The sequence below is a fragment of the Acipenser ruthenus genome, chromosome 47, assembly GCF_902713425.1.
Source record: "Acipenser ruthenus chromosome 47, fAciRut3.2 maternal haplotype, whole genome shotgun sequence".
NCBI classification, from domain to species: Eukaryota; Metazoa; Chordata; class Actinopteri; order Acipenseriformes; family Acipenseridae; genus Acipenser; species Acipenser ruthenus.
Window position 1 is genome coordinate 6,288,319 of NC_081235.1, and position 21,116 is coordinate 6,309,434.

A 21,116-nucleotide genomic window follows, 5' to 3' on the forward strand; every position below is an offset into this window, starting at 1 on the left:
AGCGGGTCCCATTTGATAATAATTATCTTTATTGGTATTGCTTCAAAAGCTACATTCAATACATGTACAGTTTTACAGCATTTTCCCACTAGAGGGCGCGCACAGCTTGCGTCAAGACTATTCACACTCTCCTACAGTTCAATTATATATAAAGCTAACAGAAGAGCATCTACACAACAGGCTGACCGCTTAATTTTCAGATGCATTCATAATCCCCTATAATTAAAATATACAGCCAAACCAGTGTATAAGATTACCTCTCTGTACAGCTCCTAATAATAGAGGCACAAGTGGTCTTTATGTCCAGTATGGTGTCTATTGGTGGTCTTTAAATACAGGGTAGACTTACATCCCTCATAATCCATCAGATACGTAGGTAGGACCTCTGTATTTACATACCTCAACAACGAGTGACTAAGCAATACAGTTTTAATTTCAGGTCTGAGTAAATCTGTTCAATTGCTATAGTAACCATGCCATATAAAGCAATGCTTTGCTGTGCACTGAAGCATTTTAAAGATCTTAGCAATCATAGCCTATAGATGCAACAACTGCAGCCTCTGTGCAATCCATCAAATACACATACAGTACTCACAGCCTGGTGCAAATGCTGTGCTGCATCACAATTAAAGTAGGTGAATGGACATAAGTAAAAAATGTCACAGCTATGCATCTACAGCATTGGTTAATAGGGCTTTGCTAGCAGATCTTGGCTCAGTCTGCAAGTTTTTTTTTGCCACTCATGCTTATAATTCAGGGGCAGTGACAGTGTTAGGGTCTGGCCCGTTCTGACTTCCTTCTCCACAGCTGCATGCAAATCTTGTTTGAGGAGCTCCTCATTGGATGTGGAGCAGAGAAACAGCAATGCATGAGGGGACTCACTCCATTTCAGGATCTAGTCTGAGATACAGTCCACTGCTTGATGTTTCAGAAGAGGAGGACTTATATCATCAACTAACCAAGGATGGGAATGCAATCCATAGAGTGCCATGCTTATCTGATTCCTGGGGTTTTAAAAGTCTTTTGTACATCGCAATTTTTTTTTTTGGACTGCAGTAACTCTTCGCATTACAGCTATAGCTAAAAGTTTTGCTGTGGCCAAAAGTTCTGCATCACCTAGAAATTTAGGATTGAGACACAATTAAAAAAAAACCCAATGTGACCATAATTTAAATCTTTTACTTAACATCACGTAATCAAAGAAACCACAAAATGATTTCGCACAAGTCTACCGGAAGCCATAATAATGGTACAGTTTTTCATGTTAGATTTAGCAAAATCACATTTAAAATTTTTTGTCAGTTTTTCGTTAAGTATAAGGAAAACTACAAAGCGGTATGTAATTCAATATGCTAACGTAATATTATTCAACAGGTTTCATTCGACTTTAGAAGCAAAATGTGTTAATTCTGTAGGGTGATGCAAAACTTTTGGCCAAAGCTGTACAGTGCAATTACAAAAGATGTGAGCAACAGCCTGAGTAAAAGGAGTTTAGTTGCATTGTAACTACACAACCGTCTTGTTTGTTGCACATCCCTAACCCCTTAAAGCCTCCCTACCCACTGGATATGGACATCGACATGGACACGCAGGAGTTGGTGGAGTTGAGCCGGCTCTTCTTCGCTCTCCCTGCCTCTGGGGAGTTGACGCGGTGCGCTTTCCGGAAACTGTTCCTGAAACTCTCCCGCACTTTCAGAGAGCTCTCCGAGGAGACCACTGTCTCGATGGACAGCAGAGAGGACGGGTCAACCAGGCCAGTCTTCAAGCAGAAGCAGCACAGAACGCTGATGATGGCCTTGCGCACCTCCATGCTGCCCAAGGAGTAGATGATGGGGTTGATGGCTGAGTTGAGGACGGCCAAGGCGATGGGCCAGTCCATGCTGTAGAGCTTGGCACTATTGGGCTTGCAGAAGAAATCTAGGAGCAGGAGGACGAAAAGGGGGCTCCAGCAGATTATGAAGGCGCCCACGATCAAGATGACGGTCTTCAGCAGCCTCAGAGACTTGTTCCTGCTGCGTGATGAACTGACCACTCTCTCCGTGCTGTGTTGGACGTGGAGGTAGATGGAGATATACAGAAACCAGATACCGGCCAGGATGACACTAAACATGATGACGCTGAACAGGATGTAGTTTTTGGAGTACAAGGGGAGGAGAGTGGAGCAGTCCTGCATGTTGCAGAGGCAGTTCCAGCCCAGCAGAGGCATGAGACCGATGCCGAAGGCCATCACCCAGCTCAGGGCGATCAGGACGTAGACGCGGTACCTCTTGCGGGCGGACTTGTAGGACACGGGTGTCATCATGGTGGTGTAGCGCTCCACGGCGGTGAGCAGCAGGCTGAAGATGGACGCGGCCAGGGCCACGAAGAGGATGCCTTCCCGGAAGAGCCATGAGCTGGGCGTCAGCTGGAAGGTACGCTTCCCGGACAAGCACAGGTTGACAATGTAGGCGATACCAGCCAGGAGGTCGCTCAGGGCCATGTTGACGATACAGATGTAGATCCAGTTTCTGAAGCGGATGTGGGTCACGATGGCCACCAGCAGAAGCAGGTTCTCCATGATGATCAAGCAGCTGATGAAGATGAAGCCCAGCTTGACCCCGTCCACCCCGTCCGTCTGCGGCCTCCGCCTTGTCAGCCGCCCCGTGTGGTTGTAATGCTCCAGGACGATGTTGGAGTTCCACATGCCGTACATTGCAGAGCACGAGCTGATGTTTTCCATGGTGAGCAAAAAGCTGAAGCTCCTTGAATTCTGGGACTCTGCTTCTGTCTTGTTGAAGCCCCCTTGGAGAACGTATCGTCTATGACTTCAACAAACCACACACTGTCAGGGAGCTGGGCTATGCAGAGAAAGCAGAATAGCAATTAATAGGATGCAGGACGCTAATAGCACTAGTAGTGCGACACCCCAGCACTTGTCCCAAACTCTCATGCGCTCTTGGTTATGTTAAAACCACACATAAAAAGAACCGCATGTTTTGAAAAAAAGTGAATTTATTATTGTAAGAAATATTTTCCAGTGTAAATTTCATAGTGAAGAGCTTAACATAAGAATGTATTGTTTGCTGTGTAAAAGTAAACACTTTAACATGTACTATACTGTAGTCAAAATGTAATTACATGGGAAATATACAAATGTATTTACAATACAAAACGCTTCTATACATATACAAATATTTATGCAGATATTCATAATATATATATATATAATTTTATAATTTTTTTTTTTTTTTGCTAATAGTAATTGTAATGTAAGTAACTACTGTACTCTAGTACACATAATTGATTACAGTGTAAATGCACGCAGTGTTTCAGCCTGCACAGGTAGTTCAAGTATAATCTGTATAGATATTTGCAATGTCAGTGTTACTAGATGTAATATCACCTCAGTTAGAGGATTACCCTGCAGATGTTTTTCAAACAATGTAGCACTAAACCTCCACTATACTCATTACAATAGCTCCCAATGAGTCACTTACTCGTTTGTTTCCTCTGATGCAAGCCCTTCTCACTGCTGCTCCGCTCTGCAGCCTGTCTCCTCCACACACTGGCTTGTATCTGCAGATGCTTTCTGGTTATATATAGAATAAGGGAAGTGAACTTTCTCTAGCTTCTTCACAGGTTGATGCCACTCATGTTCAGCGTTGTAAGCTACGAGGTGGAGTAACACACCCTCTTCAGAGACCGGAATCTTCAAAGGCAGGTTACTGTGTGACAGAGTGCGTGCAGAAGGTTGCGCCTGTATTGCAAACAGAGCGACACGAACCCATTATTCAATTGTTCGGCTCGAGCGCTCAACTGGTGCTGATCGTTATGTAGCACTATCTGCACCCCCTGCCTCGGTGCGTCTCAGAGGCATGGTTTTATGAAAGAGCTCTAAACGGACATTTCTTGGTAACATTTTAGTTTAGGGACCCGTTATAAGTGCATGTATATTTTCTATAAATTAATTATGTATTGAGGTATGTTTTATCATTTTTATAACACCTTCAGCAAAAAATTTAAAAAAATTAATAAAAATTCCAACGTGTGATTCAGTGTTATTATTTCCGATGATTGTCAAAGTAAAGAACATGATTAGTGACATGTTTATGGAATAGTATATAAGAACATAAGAAAGTTTACAAACGAGAGGAGGCAATTCAGCCCATCTTGCTCGTTTGGTTGTTAGTAGCTTATTGATCCCAGAATCTCATCAAGCAGCTTCTTGAAGGATCCCAGGGTGTCAGCTTCAACAACATTACCGAGGAGTTGGTTCCCATAGCTGTCCATTTCTTTAAGTAAGCAGTGTCCCCCACCTGGGATTGAACCCACGACCCTCCGGTCAAGTGTCCAGAGCCCTAACTGTTGACCTTCTGGATATTTAGTCTCATACTGGAGAAACATATTCAACCTGCATCTTCTATTTTTACACTATGAACCTACATGACTAATAAATAGGCAATACTTTGTAAGAGTTAACTTATTTGAGGGCAAAAATATGATTTTTTTTTATTATTATTTCAGATGTAGTTAAACCGTAACTATATTGTAACTTTAAAAATGCTTTTTACATTTCGTAATTTTGCTTAGCATTGCAATTTACACGCGAGGTCTTGATACGACATTTGAAGCTTCTTACAAAAGCGTGTCACATTACACTCGAAAACAACAATGCTCCGCGTGTTTACAAAGACTTCTCAGAAATGATAAGCTAACTTAAACCAGACCGGAAAACTATCGAAATCTGCTTTATCAAATGAAGCAACACGTCCCCACCCTTCATTAACATTGGGGATATGCAGCCGAGAAACCGATTAACAGCTGTTTGTAACCCTCCCGACAAATATATATATACACACACTCACATATTAGATGTTAAGGCAGGGCATAAACTCCGTAGAGCATTGCACAGTATTGTTCAAATGCAGCTTTTAATACTGTCATTTTATTAAATGTATTTAAAGACTAAAAACGTGTGTTTGTATGCATTAAAAAAAAAAAAAAAAAAAAAAAAAAGCCAATTAAATTGTGGCCGGATTTATAATTTGTCGAGAAAATACATTCATCACATTTTCTGACACACTTGAAGAATAAGAGGAAGAGTTGAATCAGTTATTTAAATCACATTTATAATTTTAGCAGTCCAGTATCTAGAAATGCAATTCCACTGTCATCTTTGTGCTGAATTAACATTCAGCTGGGTGGAGTCGATTGGCTTCTTGCCAGAACTGTGGTTTTTTTTAAAAGGCTCGGAGCTGAGAAAAAAAAATGTGGTTTACTTTCCCATGTGTAAATGCACATGCCTTATTCAAATCAACCTGCAGTCGGTTCTGGTTAAATGGCTACTCGCTGAAGCTTATAGAAACCTTGCTGTGTGCAACTGAAGGGACTTCATCTTAATGTTTTACCATAGTACCCTTTTAGCCTTTCGGTCTCCATACTTTACAGATACAGGTGCAGTGCCCCATATCGTTTAAAATAGCAGAGAGGGTTATTATCAGTGTGCAGCTCTGGGGTCTAGAGGTGTCATGTGATTTACATCCAGAAACCTGGGTTCAAATATATTATAGTAAAAAAAAAATAAGCAATTGATCTGTGGGACTGTGATTCTTTTAAAGGATTGTGGGGTGCAGCCAGCTTGAGCTACTGCCTAAACTGTTCATGTTGTAACTGCATTGTGATGACACACAACACAGTGTGATTAAGTGATTCCCAGCTACAGCACATGCTGCAATAAGACTTTACAAATGTGCACTGCGACGCTGCTGTTTCCAGTGTATGCATTTACCAGGCTTTTTCATGCTTTGCCATTCTTTCCTATGCTCTTATATTGTGCATCTTCCTAGGGTGTCACAGTAAAACTTTGTGGTTGATCTAATACAAAATAGAAACTTGTGCCAAGGGGGCCCTGCCTACAGAAACAGGTATTGAAACTAATCTCTGTGACACAAACGGAGCCCCGGGACAGCCGGTATTCATGAACACTTATTATAATTTATTTATTTTTTGCTGCTGCGCTATTAAGAAACTAGATAACTAGGCACTCTCTGCAGTTCCAAGGCAGTATATCTCACAGTATATCTCTTTGCAGAAAAAAAGGTCCCGTTTGTCTTCTAAACACAGGTCTGAGAAAAGCAAAAAGGAAAAAACATTCTTTGCCACCACATCCTGAGGTGGAAGCTGACCTGTTTGGGAGTGGCGCATCACCTCATCAAAACAGACCCTGCAGGCAGCATTCAAACCACAACCCAGAAGCTAGATGTCTTTCAGTTGTTGGTGTAGAAGGTGAGATTATTCGAGTAAGTCTACTACTGTACCAAAATCTGTTTATTCTAATTGATGCCCTCATGAAGGTGTAATACCCCATCCAGTATTCAAAATAGGGTTCATGTAGCAGACTGAGGCTGCGTTTAAATTGGCAACTAGTCTCTCTTTCCTGAGCCGTTACAGTGCTTGTAACCTCATCTCATCCACAGTGCTCACAATACATAACAGCAGCGTGACGCACACAGGGAGGCTTTGATACATGTCCTGTGAAATGCTATCAGAATAACAGACACATCATGGGTGCCTGCACCTTTAGGGGATTCAAACAAACTGAAAAGCCAACCAGGCCTGGTTTGTGATTGTAGACTGGACAACAGCCAGCCATAACAACATATACACATACACACACAAGCGAAAACACAGTAATGATTACAGTTGTGTTGTCCATTCCCAGTCCCTTTTGCTAAAATAGAAACATACAAATTGTAATACTAGGGTTAACATTGGGTTTGGATTTCAGGTTAAGTCAAGGTAAGGGTAAAATTGGCAGTTTGACATATGCACCAAAAGTTAATAAAGTCTAAACATAGAATATTTGAACAGCAGAAACCTACCTTAGACCAAAATCTTACATCGTATCACATGACACTATACCAGTGATTCAAATATAAAACGATTTGCTTTCGAATAGTTTTCTATTGAACCCATTCAGTACTGAACTATTTCATCTAGCGCCACGGCCAGCTATAAAAATGTATGTCGCGTCATGCAGCGTGCAATAAAAATGCGATAAGCAGTTTAGTTAACCAGTCCTGCATCTTCTGCACGCTAGAGGGCGTTATCAACGACATACATTTACTCACAATAAACACTTCACCAAACATCGTACCCCATAAGTACTGGCTCTTCAAAAAAAAACACTTTAAAAATGATGCTATCACACCTTTAATGATTGTAATAACAGGATGTCGATTTTAAAGGCAGTGCTAAAATTACACTTAACCTGGCTTGTCTGATGTTTGGTGCCTGTGTGATGTTACCACACCCTGAAGTGTCAATTCCTGGCACTCTTAGCTGCTAATAAATGTGTGATAAGACTTTTTCAGAAGATTTCTCTTAAAACATCAGGGTGCCCTGATTCAGTCCAGTACTACTGAGCAATATACTGATTTATTGATCAGCGCGAGTGATTGATCGGTCAATTTTTAGTTTCCTTTTACAAACATCTATAAGCAAGTTGATATGTTTGTGATTGTTAACAAGGGATACGTTTGTTACAATTTCATTTTAATGATGCACCATGTTGGGTTATATGTAGGACTAAAACCGCTAAAACACCTCTGACCCAAAAAAAAAAGGATATCGGTGTATAGCCAATAAATACCGGAAAACACCGGAAAAACTGTGGAAATCGATACTCAATTCACGTTGACAACCCCTTTCCTATTAAAAAAAATACTACTAAAAAAAAACCCCAAAAAACTACATTTTGACTTGTATCATTGATTCGCTCTGAATACTTTGAACCCACCCCAGTTGCAGCACATCAACACATTTCTATTGGAGACTGGCGAAATTTAAAGAGAGATTACAATCAGGAATGGAGGCTTGTTCGCAGGATTTAAAGTTGTATTACAGTTAAGATACGGAGGATTTAAAACAGAATTGCAAAATGCCTAAACACACAAAAACCCCAGAAGAATGTGCCCGTGACCAGAAGGATTTCGTTGTGGAAGACAGCGAAGGAAAGAAGGGACAAAGAAGGTACTGTCCAGTCACTACTATCCACATTTTGACAGAAAAAAACGCATCCAGGTTTTGGAAAGTAACCGAAAACAATAATTTCATACAGTATATAAAAAGCGAAAGCCCCGAGTTTTGACATAAAACTCGAAAATAGCTAAAAAATAAGCATTGAAAAATTAAATTAATAAAACCCGAAAAAAAGAAGCCCTAGGTATATGTTATAGTGCAATAGTGTATGTTTTAAAACCCTGTACAGCTACAGTCAATATTAATGCTAGTCATTTTTACCATCCCACTATTTACAGATGCATTAATAATGATTTATAGCAGAACCCTAATAGGTGATACCTATTTAAAGAAACAAAAATCAAAATGACACTCTTTCAATTTTATCTACCATATTGTTTTCTTTAGTATTAGCCCAGAGAAAAATGTCTTTGCAGTGTTTTGCTGAATAATGTGATAAGGCTTTGTTATTGACTTGATAAGCATCTGACACTCAAAGAGATGGATTACCACCCATTCTCGGAACCACTCTAAATTGCTAAATATACATATTGCTACATATTGCTTAACGTGGTAAAAAATAATGTCTCAAAGCTACTGGCACAACATTATCAGAAAGGAGAGCAATGAGCAATAGCTTTGAGCTTCGGGCCAAGCAGTTTTGATGTTTTGGATTAGGTGCGTTAAAAAAATAAATGTAAACGATATGAAAATACATATTTAATCTAGCACTTGTGAAATAAGGCACAGACGGTAACATACACTAACTTGTTCTGCAAGAACGCAGCATTATTCCTTCATGACAGTATATGTACAGCAACAAGCAGAGGCGTACAATTAAAATATTTACACATCTTTGGAAATACAGAATATTAAAGCAAGCCGAAGTTTTACACCGAGATTAGCTGTGAAGACGTTATCAGTTCGATGGCCCAATCTACCTCGCCACAGTGGGCTGAATCAGATCGAAGTCTGGGCTGATTAGAGTGTGAAAGTTTCGATGCCTGTGTCCTGAGATCCATGGAGGACAGGACAGAGCTGGGGAGTTAGGAGGAGTAGTGGGTTCTGCCACATTGCACCTCTGCTGGCTTCAAAATACAGCTCAGATAACGAAACACAAAACTTAGCCCCCCCCCCCCCCCCACATTACACCATTAGTCCACATCACAAAGTCACTGCCCAGCTGACCACTCAGGTGAATGGCAGACAGGAATGGGGGGGAGAGGGTGGGTGAAGGTCAAGGCACGGTGTCTTACTGTAGCCAGCACCATTGTCCCGCTACGCTTCAAAAGCCACAACGAAACAAAGGTAAACTAGGGGAAGAGCATGCAATCACTTATGGGTTTATACTGAGTGAAGACTGTCTGTTCTTTCTCAACCGACCCACAAGAGCTCCAAATAATGACAAGACCAGTGCGGGCAGCGCAGTGGCTATCGTTATGGTCATGGTCTGCACTCCGTGTTCACCTGAAACCACAAAGAGAACACAGGGTTAGCCTCCACACATTTGAGAACCTGATGCACGCTGTCCTTGGCGGTACCGACATGCAATAAATGCTTCGACTTGACTGTGCTTACCCGTCGCTCTCACTGTTGTGTTACTGTGGATTTCCCCCATTTTGTTTCTGATCAGACAGGTGTAAACCCCGAGATCATCAGATCCCAGGGCATTGATCCTCAGCTGGGAATTCTTCCCGGATTCTGATATCTCCCAGTGATCCTGTTTCTCCGAGCCCAGTTTGAGCCACTGGATATCCGGCTTGGGATTTGCATCCCAGCTGCAGTTGATTTTCAGAGACTGGCCTTTATTCCCTGTGATGACTCCAGAGTCGGCTCCGATATTCCTGGGACTGTCTGGAAAACAAAGCAAGCGACATCAGCATCACCCTTATTAAGGTTTACGATAGTAAAAGCACAATGAAATGTAACAAAGCAAAGTGAAAGTATGGAAAACACTGTAAAACCGAGAGAGGTATGGAAAGCATATTACCTTTGGTTACACATTGTTAGAAACTTTCAAACAGTTTGTGGGAGTTCGAAAAGCTGCCCTGCCATAACTTTGAAAAAAATTTAAAAAGCATTATAAAATAGATACATAGATAGGAAACCTAACATGGGACAACTGCAAGAAACTGTGTGCAATAACCCTGCGGCAAACATCTAGAGCAAATGTAAGAACTGCAAACAGATGGTAAAGTGTGGTTGAAGAAATGTTTCATTTCAACAAAAAGACAAAAGCAGATGAGTCCAGGGACTATTTTGCCGTTCTTTTCCCATGCCTAGAATACGTATTTGCCAGAGTTTAACAGTGCGTTACCATGCTGCCCTGTGCTTTAATACAATTGGAGATTCTTTTACAATATTACACTGCAGAATTTAAAGCCCTCTCATTTTGTTTTTCTCTCCTCTCAGAGCCCCCCTCTCTCTCTCCCCACGACATTCTCTTGAATCTTCTTATCACTGAAGTTACGCGGTCTCATGCTGACAAGCAGCGAGTGTCGAAATCTGATGAGGAAAAATTGCACCATTCTGAGACTTTCCTGTTTATTCTCAGTGAGACTTGGACTGCGTTCAACTTGGCACAGCTGTATGGCATACAACTGTGTGCAATACCTCAACCAGTGTGCCATATTAGGTTGTAAAGCATTAGAAAACAACTAACATCAGTCCAAGTATAAGGCAAGGAAATGCAATCTAATGCGTGACTATACTTTGAACCAATGCTGTTTTTCCACTGCCATTAAAACCATTGTCGATGACTGCCGATTGCTGATTTTTGCAACAAACAATAACTCTGATCAAACAAGCACAGCGCTACTCAATTGCGGCTCTTATTGAATAACAAATAGTATTATTTTTGTACACGTGTTTTATATGTGCTGGGCTCTCGTCTAGATGGTGCTTGCGGTTCCAAATTACAATCAATCAATTTATTAAAGCACTAAGTCCCTGTGTCTTCAAAGTTCAACAAAAACATTCCAGTGTTCAAAGCTAACTTACACAGCACGTCGAGCGTTGTGGTCAGGGCCTCCCTGCCAACGACGTTGCTGATTTCACACTGGTAGGTGCCGCTGTGCTCGGGGGCGAGGGAGGGGGCTGTCAGTGTGGACTGCCCCTGGCCTGTAGAGAGGCTCCAGCTGTCTGGTAATGTGGAGTTCAGTTTAGTCCAGCGGATCTGAGGCTCTGGGCTGGCGTCCCCCCTGCAGGTCAGTGTCAGGGGGTCTCCTTCCTTGACTGAGGGCTCAGAGGGGGTCAGTGAGGTATTCTTAGGAGCGTCTGTAAGAATTCAGAAAGATGTCACCTGGAGGTTTCACATCCAGTTATTGATCTTACAAGTCTTGCCCACTTTGTGAGATCTGAGACATTTATAGCTTTGATTTATCACATACATCTTGATCAATGACCCCTGTCCTATTTGAGATTTTAAACTGGATTGTAACTTAAACACACAACCCTATGAGATCCGACTCACTCACAGTCTGAAGTCTTGTATTACTATTGCAATAAACAATTTTCTCTAAGCACACACACTGTACAGACACATTAAGTGTCTCCTATCACTCGCTTCACCTAGTGGCCATATCAAATAATACCCTAATACTACAGCTGCCCCTTTCAGCAAATCGCATCGTAATTGCAAATGCAGTTACGTCTTAATGGAGATTGGTTAATTCTAGTATGGGAAATATTTCATAATCTTAGGAGCTTTTGTACGAAGAGCACACAGGATGTTGTAAGCAGCCTCAGAGCCTATGTGTTAATGTGCTGTAGTGTTACGTCACGTGTAGTACAGCCCGTGGCTTGGCTGTGTGGAAATGGGGAGGTGCATTTCAGAAGCCACCTTGGATTTGCTCCCGTACCCCAGGTTGAGAACCTCTGTTCTAAAGTAAGTAAAAGCCGTTTGGGACGCTGCACGGTTACAATAGACCCCGGAATGGCAGAATAAATCAATCAGCTGGAATTTGAATAGCTTTAGTAATCAGTACACATGGGCACAGTCGCTTTTCACAGAGGGCAACATCCCAGTGTTCCTGTATATTAAATGAACTTACACAGCACGTCGAGCGTTGTGGTCAGGGCCTCCCTGCCAATGCTGTTGCTGATTTCACACTGGTAGATGCCGCTGTGCTCGGGGGCGAGGGAGGGGGCTGTCAGTGTGGACTGCCCCTGGCCTGTAGAGAGGCTCCAGCTGTCTGGTAATGTGGAGTTCAGTTTAGTCCAGCGGATCTGAGGCTCTGGGCTGGCGTCCCCCCTGCAGGTCAGTGTCAGGGGGTCTCCTTCCTTGACCGAGGGCTCAGAGGGGGTCAGTGAGGTATTTTTAGGAGCGTCTGTAGGAATGGAGGCATTTGTTTGCTTTATATATTCCTGTACCTTTATTCTTGACAAATCACATTTGTAAAGCACAGTTTTTTTCAAGTATCACTAAATGTATGTATTGTAGTTATTAAGTTAGCTAGTTAGTTATGTGAAACTTTTGCTGTCTAATAAAGCCCTCTGCAATGCACATCTTTTTCCCAAGGGGGTCATGCAGGATAGCAGTCATGCACAGCCAATTAGCCTTCAAACCAAAGCACCCTGTAATGCACCAATAGACCAGCTTTACAATAGAAACCCTTGCATCCAAACTACACTGAGGACATGGAAAAGTTCATATACAGGGCTGGGTAATGGTGACTTTATGTCCTCCAGTGGAAAGTATTGGGGACACTCCTCCAGTCTGGATAACAGACAGTTTATTATTTACATAACGGTACAACACACACGTCCGACACGGCAAACCTTAAACACTGCTGAATAATGCATTCGCGCATGCAGGAAGTGCAATCCAGCAGGAACTCAACCTGTCCTTGCCTGTCTGTATACTGCACAGTAGATCAGCTGCGACTTTCAAAATAGAAGTGAAGGGCGACATCTGGTGGCCTGACATGGTAATTCAACAGAACCAATACAATACGTGATGCTTTGAGCTTTCAACTCAGTTGGCTCCACCTGTTTAATACTATGGAGCCCACTCCCTGGGGCCCCCCAGCCAAGAGAGGCCACTTGACGTGAACAGAATTCAAACCAGCAAGCTCCTGATTGCATGCTTCACACTGCACTCATTGGTGCCCAAGCAAGGTGAGCCACAGGGACCCTTTTTAATTTGAATTGCTTTAGTAATCAGTACACATGGGCACAGTCGCTTTTCACAAAGGGCAACATCCCAGTGTTCCTGTATATTAAATGAACTTACACAGCACGTCGAGCGTTGTGGTCAGGGCCTCCCTGCCAACGCCGTTGCTGATTTCACACTGGTAGATGCCGCTGTGCTCGGGGGCGAGGGAGGGGGCTGTCAGTGTGGACTGCCCCTGGCCTGTAGAGAGGCTCCAGCTGTCTGGTAATGTGGAGTTCAGTTTAGTCCAGCGGATCTGAGGCTCTGGGCTGGCGTCCCCCCTGCAGGTCAGTGTCAGGGGGTCTCCTTCCTTGACCGAGGGCTCAGAGGGGGTCAGTGAGGTATTCTTAGGAGCGTCTGTAAGAATTCAGAAAGATGTCACCTGGAGGTTTCACATCCAGTTATTGATCTTACAAGTCTTGCCCACTTTGTGAGATCTGAGACATTTATAGCTTTGATTTATCACATACATCTTGATCAATGACCCCTGTCCTATTTGAGATTTTAAACTGGATTGTAACTTAAACACACAACCCCATGAGATCCGATTCACTCACAGTCTGAAGTCTTGTATTACTATTGTAATAAACAATTTTCTCTAAGCACACACACTGTACAGACAAACTCTGTGTCTCCTATCATTATCTCCACCTAGTGGCCATATCAAATAATACCCTAATACTACAGCTGCCCCTTTCAGCAAATCACATCGTAATTGCAAATGCAGTTACGTCTTAGCGGAGATTGGTTCATTCTAGTATGGGAAATATTTCATAATCTTAGGAGCTCTTGTACGAAGAGCACACAGGATGTTGTAAGCAGCCTCAGAGCCTATGTGTTAATGTGCTGTAGTGTTACGTCACGTGTAGTACAGCCCGTGGCTTGGCTGTGTGGAAATGGGGAGGTGCATTTCAGAAGCCACCTTGGATTTGCTCCCGTACCCCAGGTTGAGAACCTCTGTTCTAAAGTAAGTAAAAGCCGTTTGGGACGCTGCACGGTTACAATAGACCCCGGAATGGCAGAATAAATCAATCAGCAGGAATTTGTCCTATTAGAGATTTCAAACTGGATTGTAAGACACCAGGGTATAGTCATACAACCTGTTACAGCTTCACAAGATGGACGTGCAGATACCGAAGCAGGAGTATTGATCTATCTAGCGGACTGATTACAAATCATTATTTCCATCCCTGAACTTACAGGAAACCTCAATGGTTATGCTGAGCTCCACTTTGGTGGCTTCGTTGTTGAGGATGCAGCTGTAGTTTCCGCTGTCGCCCGGCTGCAGTGCCTCTATGTGCACCAGTGAGAAGCCCGCGCTGACAGAGAGATTCCAGTGACCCGGAGGACCCCATGCTCCCTGGCTGCCTAGCTTTGCCCAGGAGATGCTGAAGGAGGGATCTGCCTTGCATGTGAAGGAGGCCGGCTCCCCCAGGGGCTTGCGCAGGAACGACGTGGACATGGAGGGAACAACTGCAAAACAAGTGATGGGGTTACATGGGGACTGAGGAGATTCACTTTCTAAACTGGGAAAAAAGTGCCCAGTATTAATAATTCCAGTTAAAGTTCTATATGAATTCGTTCTGTGAGTTAGGCGTTTTGTTCCTGCAAAACCCACCATGTGACCAAAAATGTGGGATATGCGTCACGCACATTTGCGTAAATGTCGTTGTCTTTACTTCTGAACTGAGCTGAGGGATGTCTCACTCACTGTGTACATATTTACCGCAACAAATATTTTCACGTGAAAATTATACATATCCTATATATAAACTGAATTACAGTAATTCTGCTCATTTTGCATTTGTGACTATTTCTTGCCAGCAAACATTTCAGTGTTACTGTTACTAAACAAGTGCCAAAATGTACCCGAAAGCTTACTGAAATGGCTTACCTTGAAAATGTAACGGCAGGGTTTGGTTTTTCGTTTTTATCAGCTTGTTTGGTAAAACCAGGTCTGCTTCGCATCTGTATTCTGCAGTTGTGGCGTGAAGCTGCTGTTTTGTCCTGAGCTCGTAATTGTAAAACGTGTCGTCTGCGCTTTCCTCTGCGCCGGCGGGTCCTTCGATGACACGCTCCCCGTGTAACCAGCGCATCTTCACTGAGCCGGGAGGGTACACCCCATGCAAGGAACACGAGAGGCTGAAGGGCTGCCCAGAGACCGGCTCTTTGGGATCACATTGCACGGTCAGATCCGGCAGTGCTACACAAACAAGGCACACACAAATCATTCACTACCGTATACTGAAAGATATGCAGCAAGTACGACATACCCTCCACTCCCCACAATGCATTTTATTTATGTTTCTTGTTTATCGTTTACATGTAGCACCATCTAGCTGAAAAAGGATTTTAATAAACACCAGTAGAATTTTTTCACAAGTCTGTGTCTATTTCCTGGCAGGAGATGGAATTTAGAGCATTTTACAGCACACCACAATCACTCTGGATTGCTTTAGTCACCTATGTGTGGTTATCCCGGGATTATAAAAAAACAAGAATGTCTTATCTGATTATCTGGCAAAATGCTCTAAAAAAATAAAATCTGTGTTTTAACCCGTCAGATTAATCAAATCAACACCTTAGTTTCTGCGTTTATATTTGTAAAGTTGTTTTGAATACACCGATGCATCTAAGTTTAAACACCATTTCATTATGCATGACGTACACATTGTCCTGTATGGAAGTCAAAGTCACGTTTTAACAGACGTAGCGTGCTGTTACTTACAGAAGACTGTTAACGCCAGTATCTTTCGAATTGTTTTTTGCTCGCACATGACCATGCACATGTACGTTCCTTCGTGTTCAGTCTGAGCGTCTTGGATTTCTATTTCGCTGAGTTCCCCGGATGTGCGAGGTTTATAAGGGAGAGCGTCGAGACCTTTCTTCCATTCTGGCTTTCCATTGGGACAGGTAGTGGAGCAGATCAGTGTGATGCTTCCCCCAATCTGCACTGTGGCATCAGCGGGGCTGACTGCTATTCTGTCGTCTGCACAGACCACTGGAGCTGTAAGATAAAATTACATCTGATTCGAGGCTTGCATGTGCTTCTCTGGTATACCTGCTTGAAAGAAGATCCAAAAAAAAAAACCTAAACTAATTCTGGAAAAATGAAGAGCACTCACATTAAAATATTTTGCATGTAGTGTAAGATGGGAAGTTTATCCGTTCAGGGATACCAACATATTATTATTATTATTTATTTCTTAGCAGACGCCCTTATCCCGGGTGACTTACAATTGCTACAAGATATCACATTATTTTGACATACAATTACATTATTTTTTACATACAATTACCCATTTATACAGTTAGGTTTTTACTGGAGCAATCTAGGTAAAGTACCTTGCTGAAAGGTACAGCAGCAGTGTCCCCCCACCTGGGATTGAACCCACGACCCTCCGGTCAAGAGTCCAGAGCCCTAACCACTACTCCACACTGCTGCCCTATATTCAGTGAGGAATGGGACTGAGTAGTGGGTCAGAATACTGTTATCACCATTTTTCTGCTGCTATGCAAATATTTAGATATGCAAATAAGTTTGATATATACCAGCTTTAAAAAAATATTATAAAGTTACTAAACCTTGTTTTTAAGACATCCAATTAAAACATCATGCATGTCTGTTTCCTGCCATCTGATTTATCTGTACATGTTAGTCAAGTCAGGTCTTAAAGGATCCCAGCGATTCTGCATCACCAACATGGCTTGGTGACCCATTCCATCCCCTCACCACTCTCTGTGTGAAAGAAGTGTCTCCCTCCCTCTGTCCTTAGTCTTATATGGAGCTCACGGGCACCAAGGCAGCAAGGTCTGCAATGAATATATTAAACAAGAAAATAACAGATCACTTACACTGAGGTGCCAACAGCAGAATGGTAAAGATGAGCAAGACTTCCATTCTTCTCTCCTCAGGGCTCCTTCTACAATGGCAATGTCGTTTTAGGGTGTGCAGTATAACGAGGATAAATGAACAGCAAGAGTGTGAGGACACTGTGCTAGAAAGCCAGGAGATCAACGTGAAGCCCTGAGGTCTCTGTTTTGCTGACTGGTTTGGTTTGTCTCCCGATTGCATTTTTGAAGTGATCTGAAACAGGGTTGTGGGGGGCGGTGGTGTTTTAATGCTCGGGACCCCCTCCCTCATTCTTTGCTGATACGTCCCAACGTGATTTATGTAAGGAAAGTCCCCCTTAGTTTCTGGCCCCCCCACCCTCACCCACACACTTCCTCTCCTCACGCACACACATACTCTCAAACATACCATAGATTTGCTATAGAGTGGACAATAAGCCTGTAATTTACAGACACTTGCTCTCTCTTGCTTTCAATGCTCTTTAAGCCTGATATCTGTCATTAGGTGTTGTCTAAATTCCTATTTCAGGTATATAAAATAAATATTGATTGATTGGCAAATATAAGCCATTTTTGTTAATATTGCATATATATATTGGTGGATATTGTATGGTTTGTCCTAAAACTTACACGATTCTTACAGTATTGGCAGCAAAATATGTTCTTGTTTGAATTTTTGCTGGTTTGTTTCAATGTAAACTTGTAAGGCTTCTAATTTGGAAACAGTTTGCTGGGTTTGATCAACAGATTGTCGTGATAAAGGGTTGCCCTAAAACCCAAATGCTTATTCTCTTAGATATTGTTACATGGATGCTTTAAATCAGGATATGCAAACATTTCACACACAACACTATGGATGAACGTCTGCTCCCTGCTGCAGGTCACATGGTCTGACTGCCGCTTATTCCATTGGAACGATTAGGGTGCGATTAGCCACCAGGAAGCAGAGTCAGCATTTCATCTACACCGCTGTCTTTGACACATCTGCACATTTTTCATTTAAGTTTAAAATACATGCAAAGAATGAAATAAGATCTTCAACTGGGAATGTAGAATGGAAATGTCATGCGAAAGAAAATGTGTTGTAACGTTAAATCAGTTTGCTGAAAATGACTTTGGCATTAAGAACATAAGAACATAAGAAAGTTTCCAAACGAGAGGAGGCCATTCAGCCCATCTTGCTCGTTTGGTTGTTAGTAGCTTATTGATCCCAGAATCTCATCAAGCAGCTTCTTGAAGGTTCCCAGGGTGTCAGCTTCAACAACATTACAGGGGAGTTGGTTCCAGACCTGCATTAATAGGGTTGCTATGGTAACTTAGGCTTAAAATGATTGGAGAGACAAAGCATGTGCAGAACTGTCTGGGGAATGAAATATGGTGAATAATTAACCACAACAACATTGTAAAAGAGAGTAGTTAGCGGTTGGTTGCACTTGAATGGAGTAACATCTGAATAACTAATATCTATTGATAGGTACTAAGATAACAAAAACTAAGTGTATGTTCTGAGCCTGCCATAGTATAAATACCAGGCATAGAGGCATAGACAGACAGAGAATACCTCCAGGATCATGGTGGACCATCAGTGAATCAGACTGAGGGCTCTTTCCAGGGGGGCAATTAATCTGATCACTTGCCTATCTCTACTAGTGGCACATACTGTATCTAAACAATAACTTGTAATGTTAAATGTAATGTGGGTACTTCAGAACTGATAAATGGTAAATATTATTAACATTTAAAACATGGTCTGGTCTCACCCTTCTAGCGTAACAAAGTAGTTGATTCCATGTTTACCTTAATTGAACCTTACAGGAATAGTCTTAATAGTACTAGGGGTAAGAACATGGATTAAAACCTTGGCTAGCTTCCCTAGATTTCCCATCTTTGAAAGGAACATGCCTTTGGTCATATCACAGTGTTCTATAAACCTAAACCATTTTATTTTCCTGTTATGACTCCTGCACGCAAGGATGATGGATTGGGGGAATGCCACAGTCCACTGTTGAAGTTTCATTTAAAAATAATCCAGCCAGTTATGAGAGATTTAGCACCTCAGCTCCCCCAGGTGGACATGTTGGACTCCAAACTGCTGCAATTGTATCTATAAAACTTTACTATTCATCAGTTTTATTATAGAGAACACTTGCAAAACTTTTGGCCATAGCCGTGCTGTTTCCATCAGTGTGACGCGCTTGATTAGTTTTATTTAGTGAGATCTAAAGAAAGGTATGAAGTATCACAGGTTCCTGTCCTATTCCGACAATGTGGTATGCAAGAAGCAGAGGCCATGCACCTGGCATAGCTCCTATTTACTTATAGTCTTGTCTTTTGAGTTATGAACAGGGGTCATATATACAGCGAGGGAGCAGTTCAGCTACGAGCCCCGGTAAGATTTTTGGGTCGATTATTTTTTGCAGGCATCCTGTAAGTATGAACCCTGAACGCTGGATATGACGGTTCCTTTGAAGATAAGAAAACGTTCTTCTCGCTATAAAGTTCCACAGGAACCCACAAGAGAAACTGCACTCTATAATACAAAGGGAAGGAGTGTGAACATGAGTGGGAAAACACTGGCGAAGGAAGTCGTTAAGGGGAATGTGACGATGTAATTGATTAAACTTACAGTGTTGTTTTAGGGCCCTTATTGTAACTGCTGTACGTTTCATTGGATTAATGACCAAGGGCATTTGCACAAGATTAATCAGCAGTACTGAATGTCATGAGAATGTTATTAAAGACTCATCTGAAACGCTTTAACCCAATAAAAGCCATTGTCCTCATTTGAGGACTGTCATTTTGTGGAGCAATTTAACTGGCATCTATCTGTTATTTAAATGTTCTTTGTAACTATGTTGTTATGATAACTTGCTCTGATTTTGTTAACTGCAAAAGTGAAGTCTTAATGTAACTGTTAATTCTGCAGATCTAGATCTTCAGATGCTTTTATGACTCCTCAGTATAAAATAAGAAACTGAAGCCTAAAGAACGATAAATGACTTGGTGTTTTCTTCCCCACAGTGAGATAAAGCTACGTGTTGTGCTTCAAAGCAAGCGTGAAATTTCACTGGTCTGACTGCATCCTCGTCTAACTTGACTCCCCCTCCCAATTAATCAAATCATTAGACCAATTAAGTAATTGAGAGCTCGGGTGGAACAAAACCCAGAAGACACTGCAGCCCTCCAGGAATGGAGTTTGACAGCCCTGATTTAGAATGTATGAAATTACATAAATACAGCTTGTGTTCGGAGATATATATATATATATAAATAAATAAAACTTATTTGGTACTCAACAGGTTAATGATACGAGATGAGTAAGAAACTATATTTCAAGGTCAATCCATTTAAAGAAGTTGCTGAATTGGCTAGTTTTATTAATGTTACCTGGCACGTGTGTTTTTCAAGAAAGGGAGATTTTAAAGGAAGCAAGCCCTCGGGAACTTCCAAATGAGTTTACTGGACTAAGTGTTGATGAGGACAATGGCAGGTGATAACACTGTCCTGCCTATTGCTTCCTTTATAAAGAGACAACTTCTACTTCAAAAGTCTTGATGTGCAATTTACAGTTTCCCCTTATGAGCAGGAGGGGCAGACCAGTGGGAATGCTGACTCTAATGTAAGTCATGCAAAGCAAAAGGTCACAGGATGTAACAAAAGCATCGATTTGCACTCCTTTCAAGTGCATAATGTGGGTATTTTACCTGTGTTTGTTTTTGTTTTGTTTTGTAATTAACATGTTTGTTTTTTCCCTCAAAAAAAGAGAAATGTATTCTTTTAAACTTTGAAGCCAGTATCTCAAAAGGAAACTGGCTTTACACCTTATTAATGTACCCTTCCCCAACAGTTCGGAGTTCTGTCTTTCCCATGATTAGATTTCTCATCTTGTTGTTGACTCTGTGCACTATACACTGTACACTACAGCAAGAAGCAGGTGGAGCCAATAGAGTTAAAAGGTCACCATATCACCAGGAATCAAAAACAACACAGACCTGCAAGCAAATTGGCATTCAGTTAGACAAAATAGAGAAAAATCATACAAACAAATCAATAAATCCCAATTTAGCAGAAACTAAACTTGCAAACACCACACACACATTTTCATTTATTTTTT

At 41.9% G+C, this 21,116-nt stretch overlaps 2 protein-coding genes across 3 annotated transcripts; both read right to left on the minus strand.

Moving 5' to 3' along the window:
• On the minus strand, nt 1-3,648 carry LOC117401366 (sphingosine 1-phosphate receptor 4-like). Of its 2 annotated transcripts, none has more exons than XM_059014279.1 (2): nt 3,477-3,648; nt 1-2,832 (listed from the first exon to the last, which is right to left on the minus strand). In XM_059014279.1, exon 2 carries the CDS (start codon nt 2,717-2,719, stop codon nt 1,556-1,558), a length of 1,164 nt encoding a protein of 387 aa, XP_058870262.1. In that variant the 5' UTR covers nt 2,720-2,832; nt 3,477-3,648; the 3' UTR covers nt 1-1,555. The 2 variants fall into 2 exon arrangements, with proteins under 2 accessions (XP_058870262.1, XP_058870261.1); XM_059014278.1 differs by having other exon boundaries at nt 1-2,837; nt 3,477-3,647.
• Nucleotides 3,649-7,905: 4,257 nt separating this feature from the next.
• Nucleotides 7,906-17,059, minus strand: LOC131721080 (hemicentin-2-like). Its single transcript, XM_059014277.1, has 9 exons — nt 17,006-17,059; nt 15,879-16,157; nt 15,045-15,353; nt 14,351-14,623; nt 13,232-13,507; nt 12,051-12,326; nt 10,999-11,274; nt 9,577-9,852; nt 7,906-9,465 (listed from the first exon to the last, which is right to left on the minus strand). The coding sequence occupies exons 1-9, from the start codon at nt 17,049-17,051 to the stop codon at nt 9,335-9,337; spliced, it is 2,142 nt and encodes a 713-aa protein (XP_058870260.1). The 5' UTR covers nt 17,052-17,059; the 3' UTR covers nt 7,906-9,334.
• Nucleotides 17,060-21,116: the final 4,057 nt, after the last annotated feature.

Coding starts and splice junctions, on each gene's coding strand:
- LOC117401366 (XM_059014279.1), bottom strand. CDS start 2,719: ATGGAAAACATCAGCTCGTGCTCTGCAATGTACGGCATGTGGAACTCC.
- LOC131721080 (XM_059014277.1), bottom strand. CDS start 17,051: ATGGAAGTCTTGCTCATCTTTACCATTCTGCTGTTGGCACCTCAGT. Junction 14,624..15,044: donor CCTGCCGTTACATTTTCAAG/GTAAGCCATTTC, acceptor CTTGTTTTGCAG/TTGTTCCCTCCATGTCCACG. Junction 13,508..14,350: donor CATAACCATTGAGGTTTCCT/GTAAGTTCAGGG, acceptor GAATTCTTACAG/ACGCTCCTAAGAATACCTCA.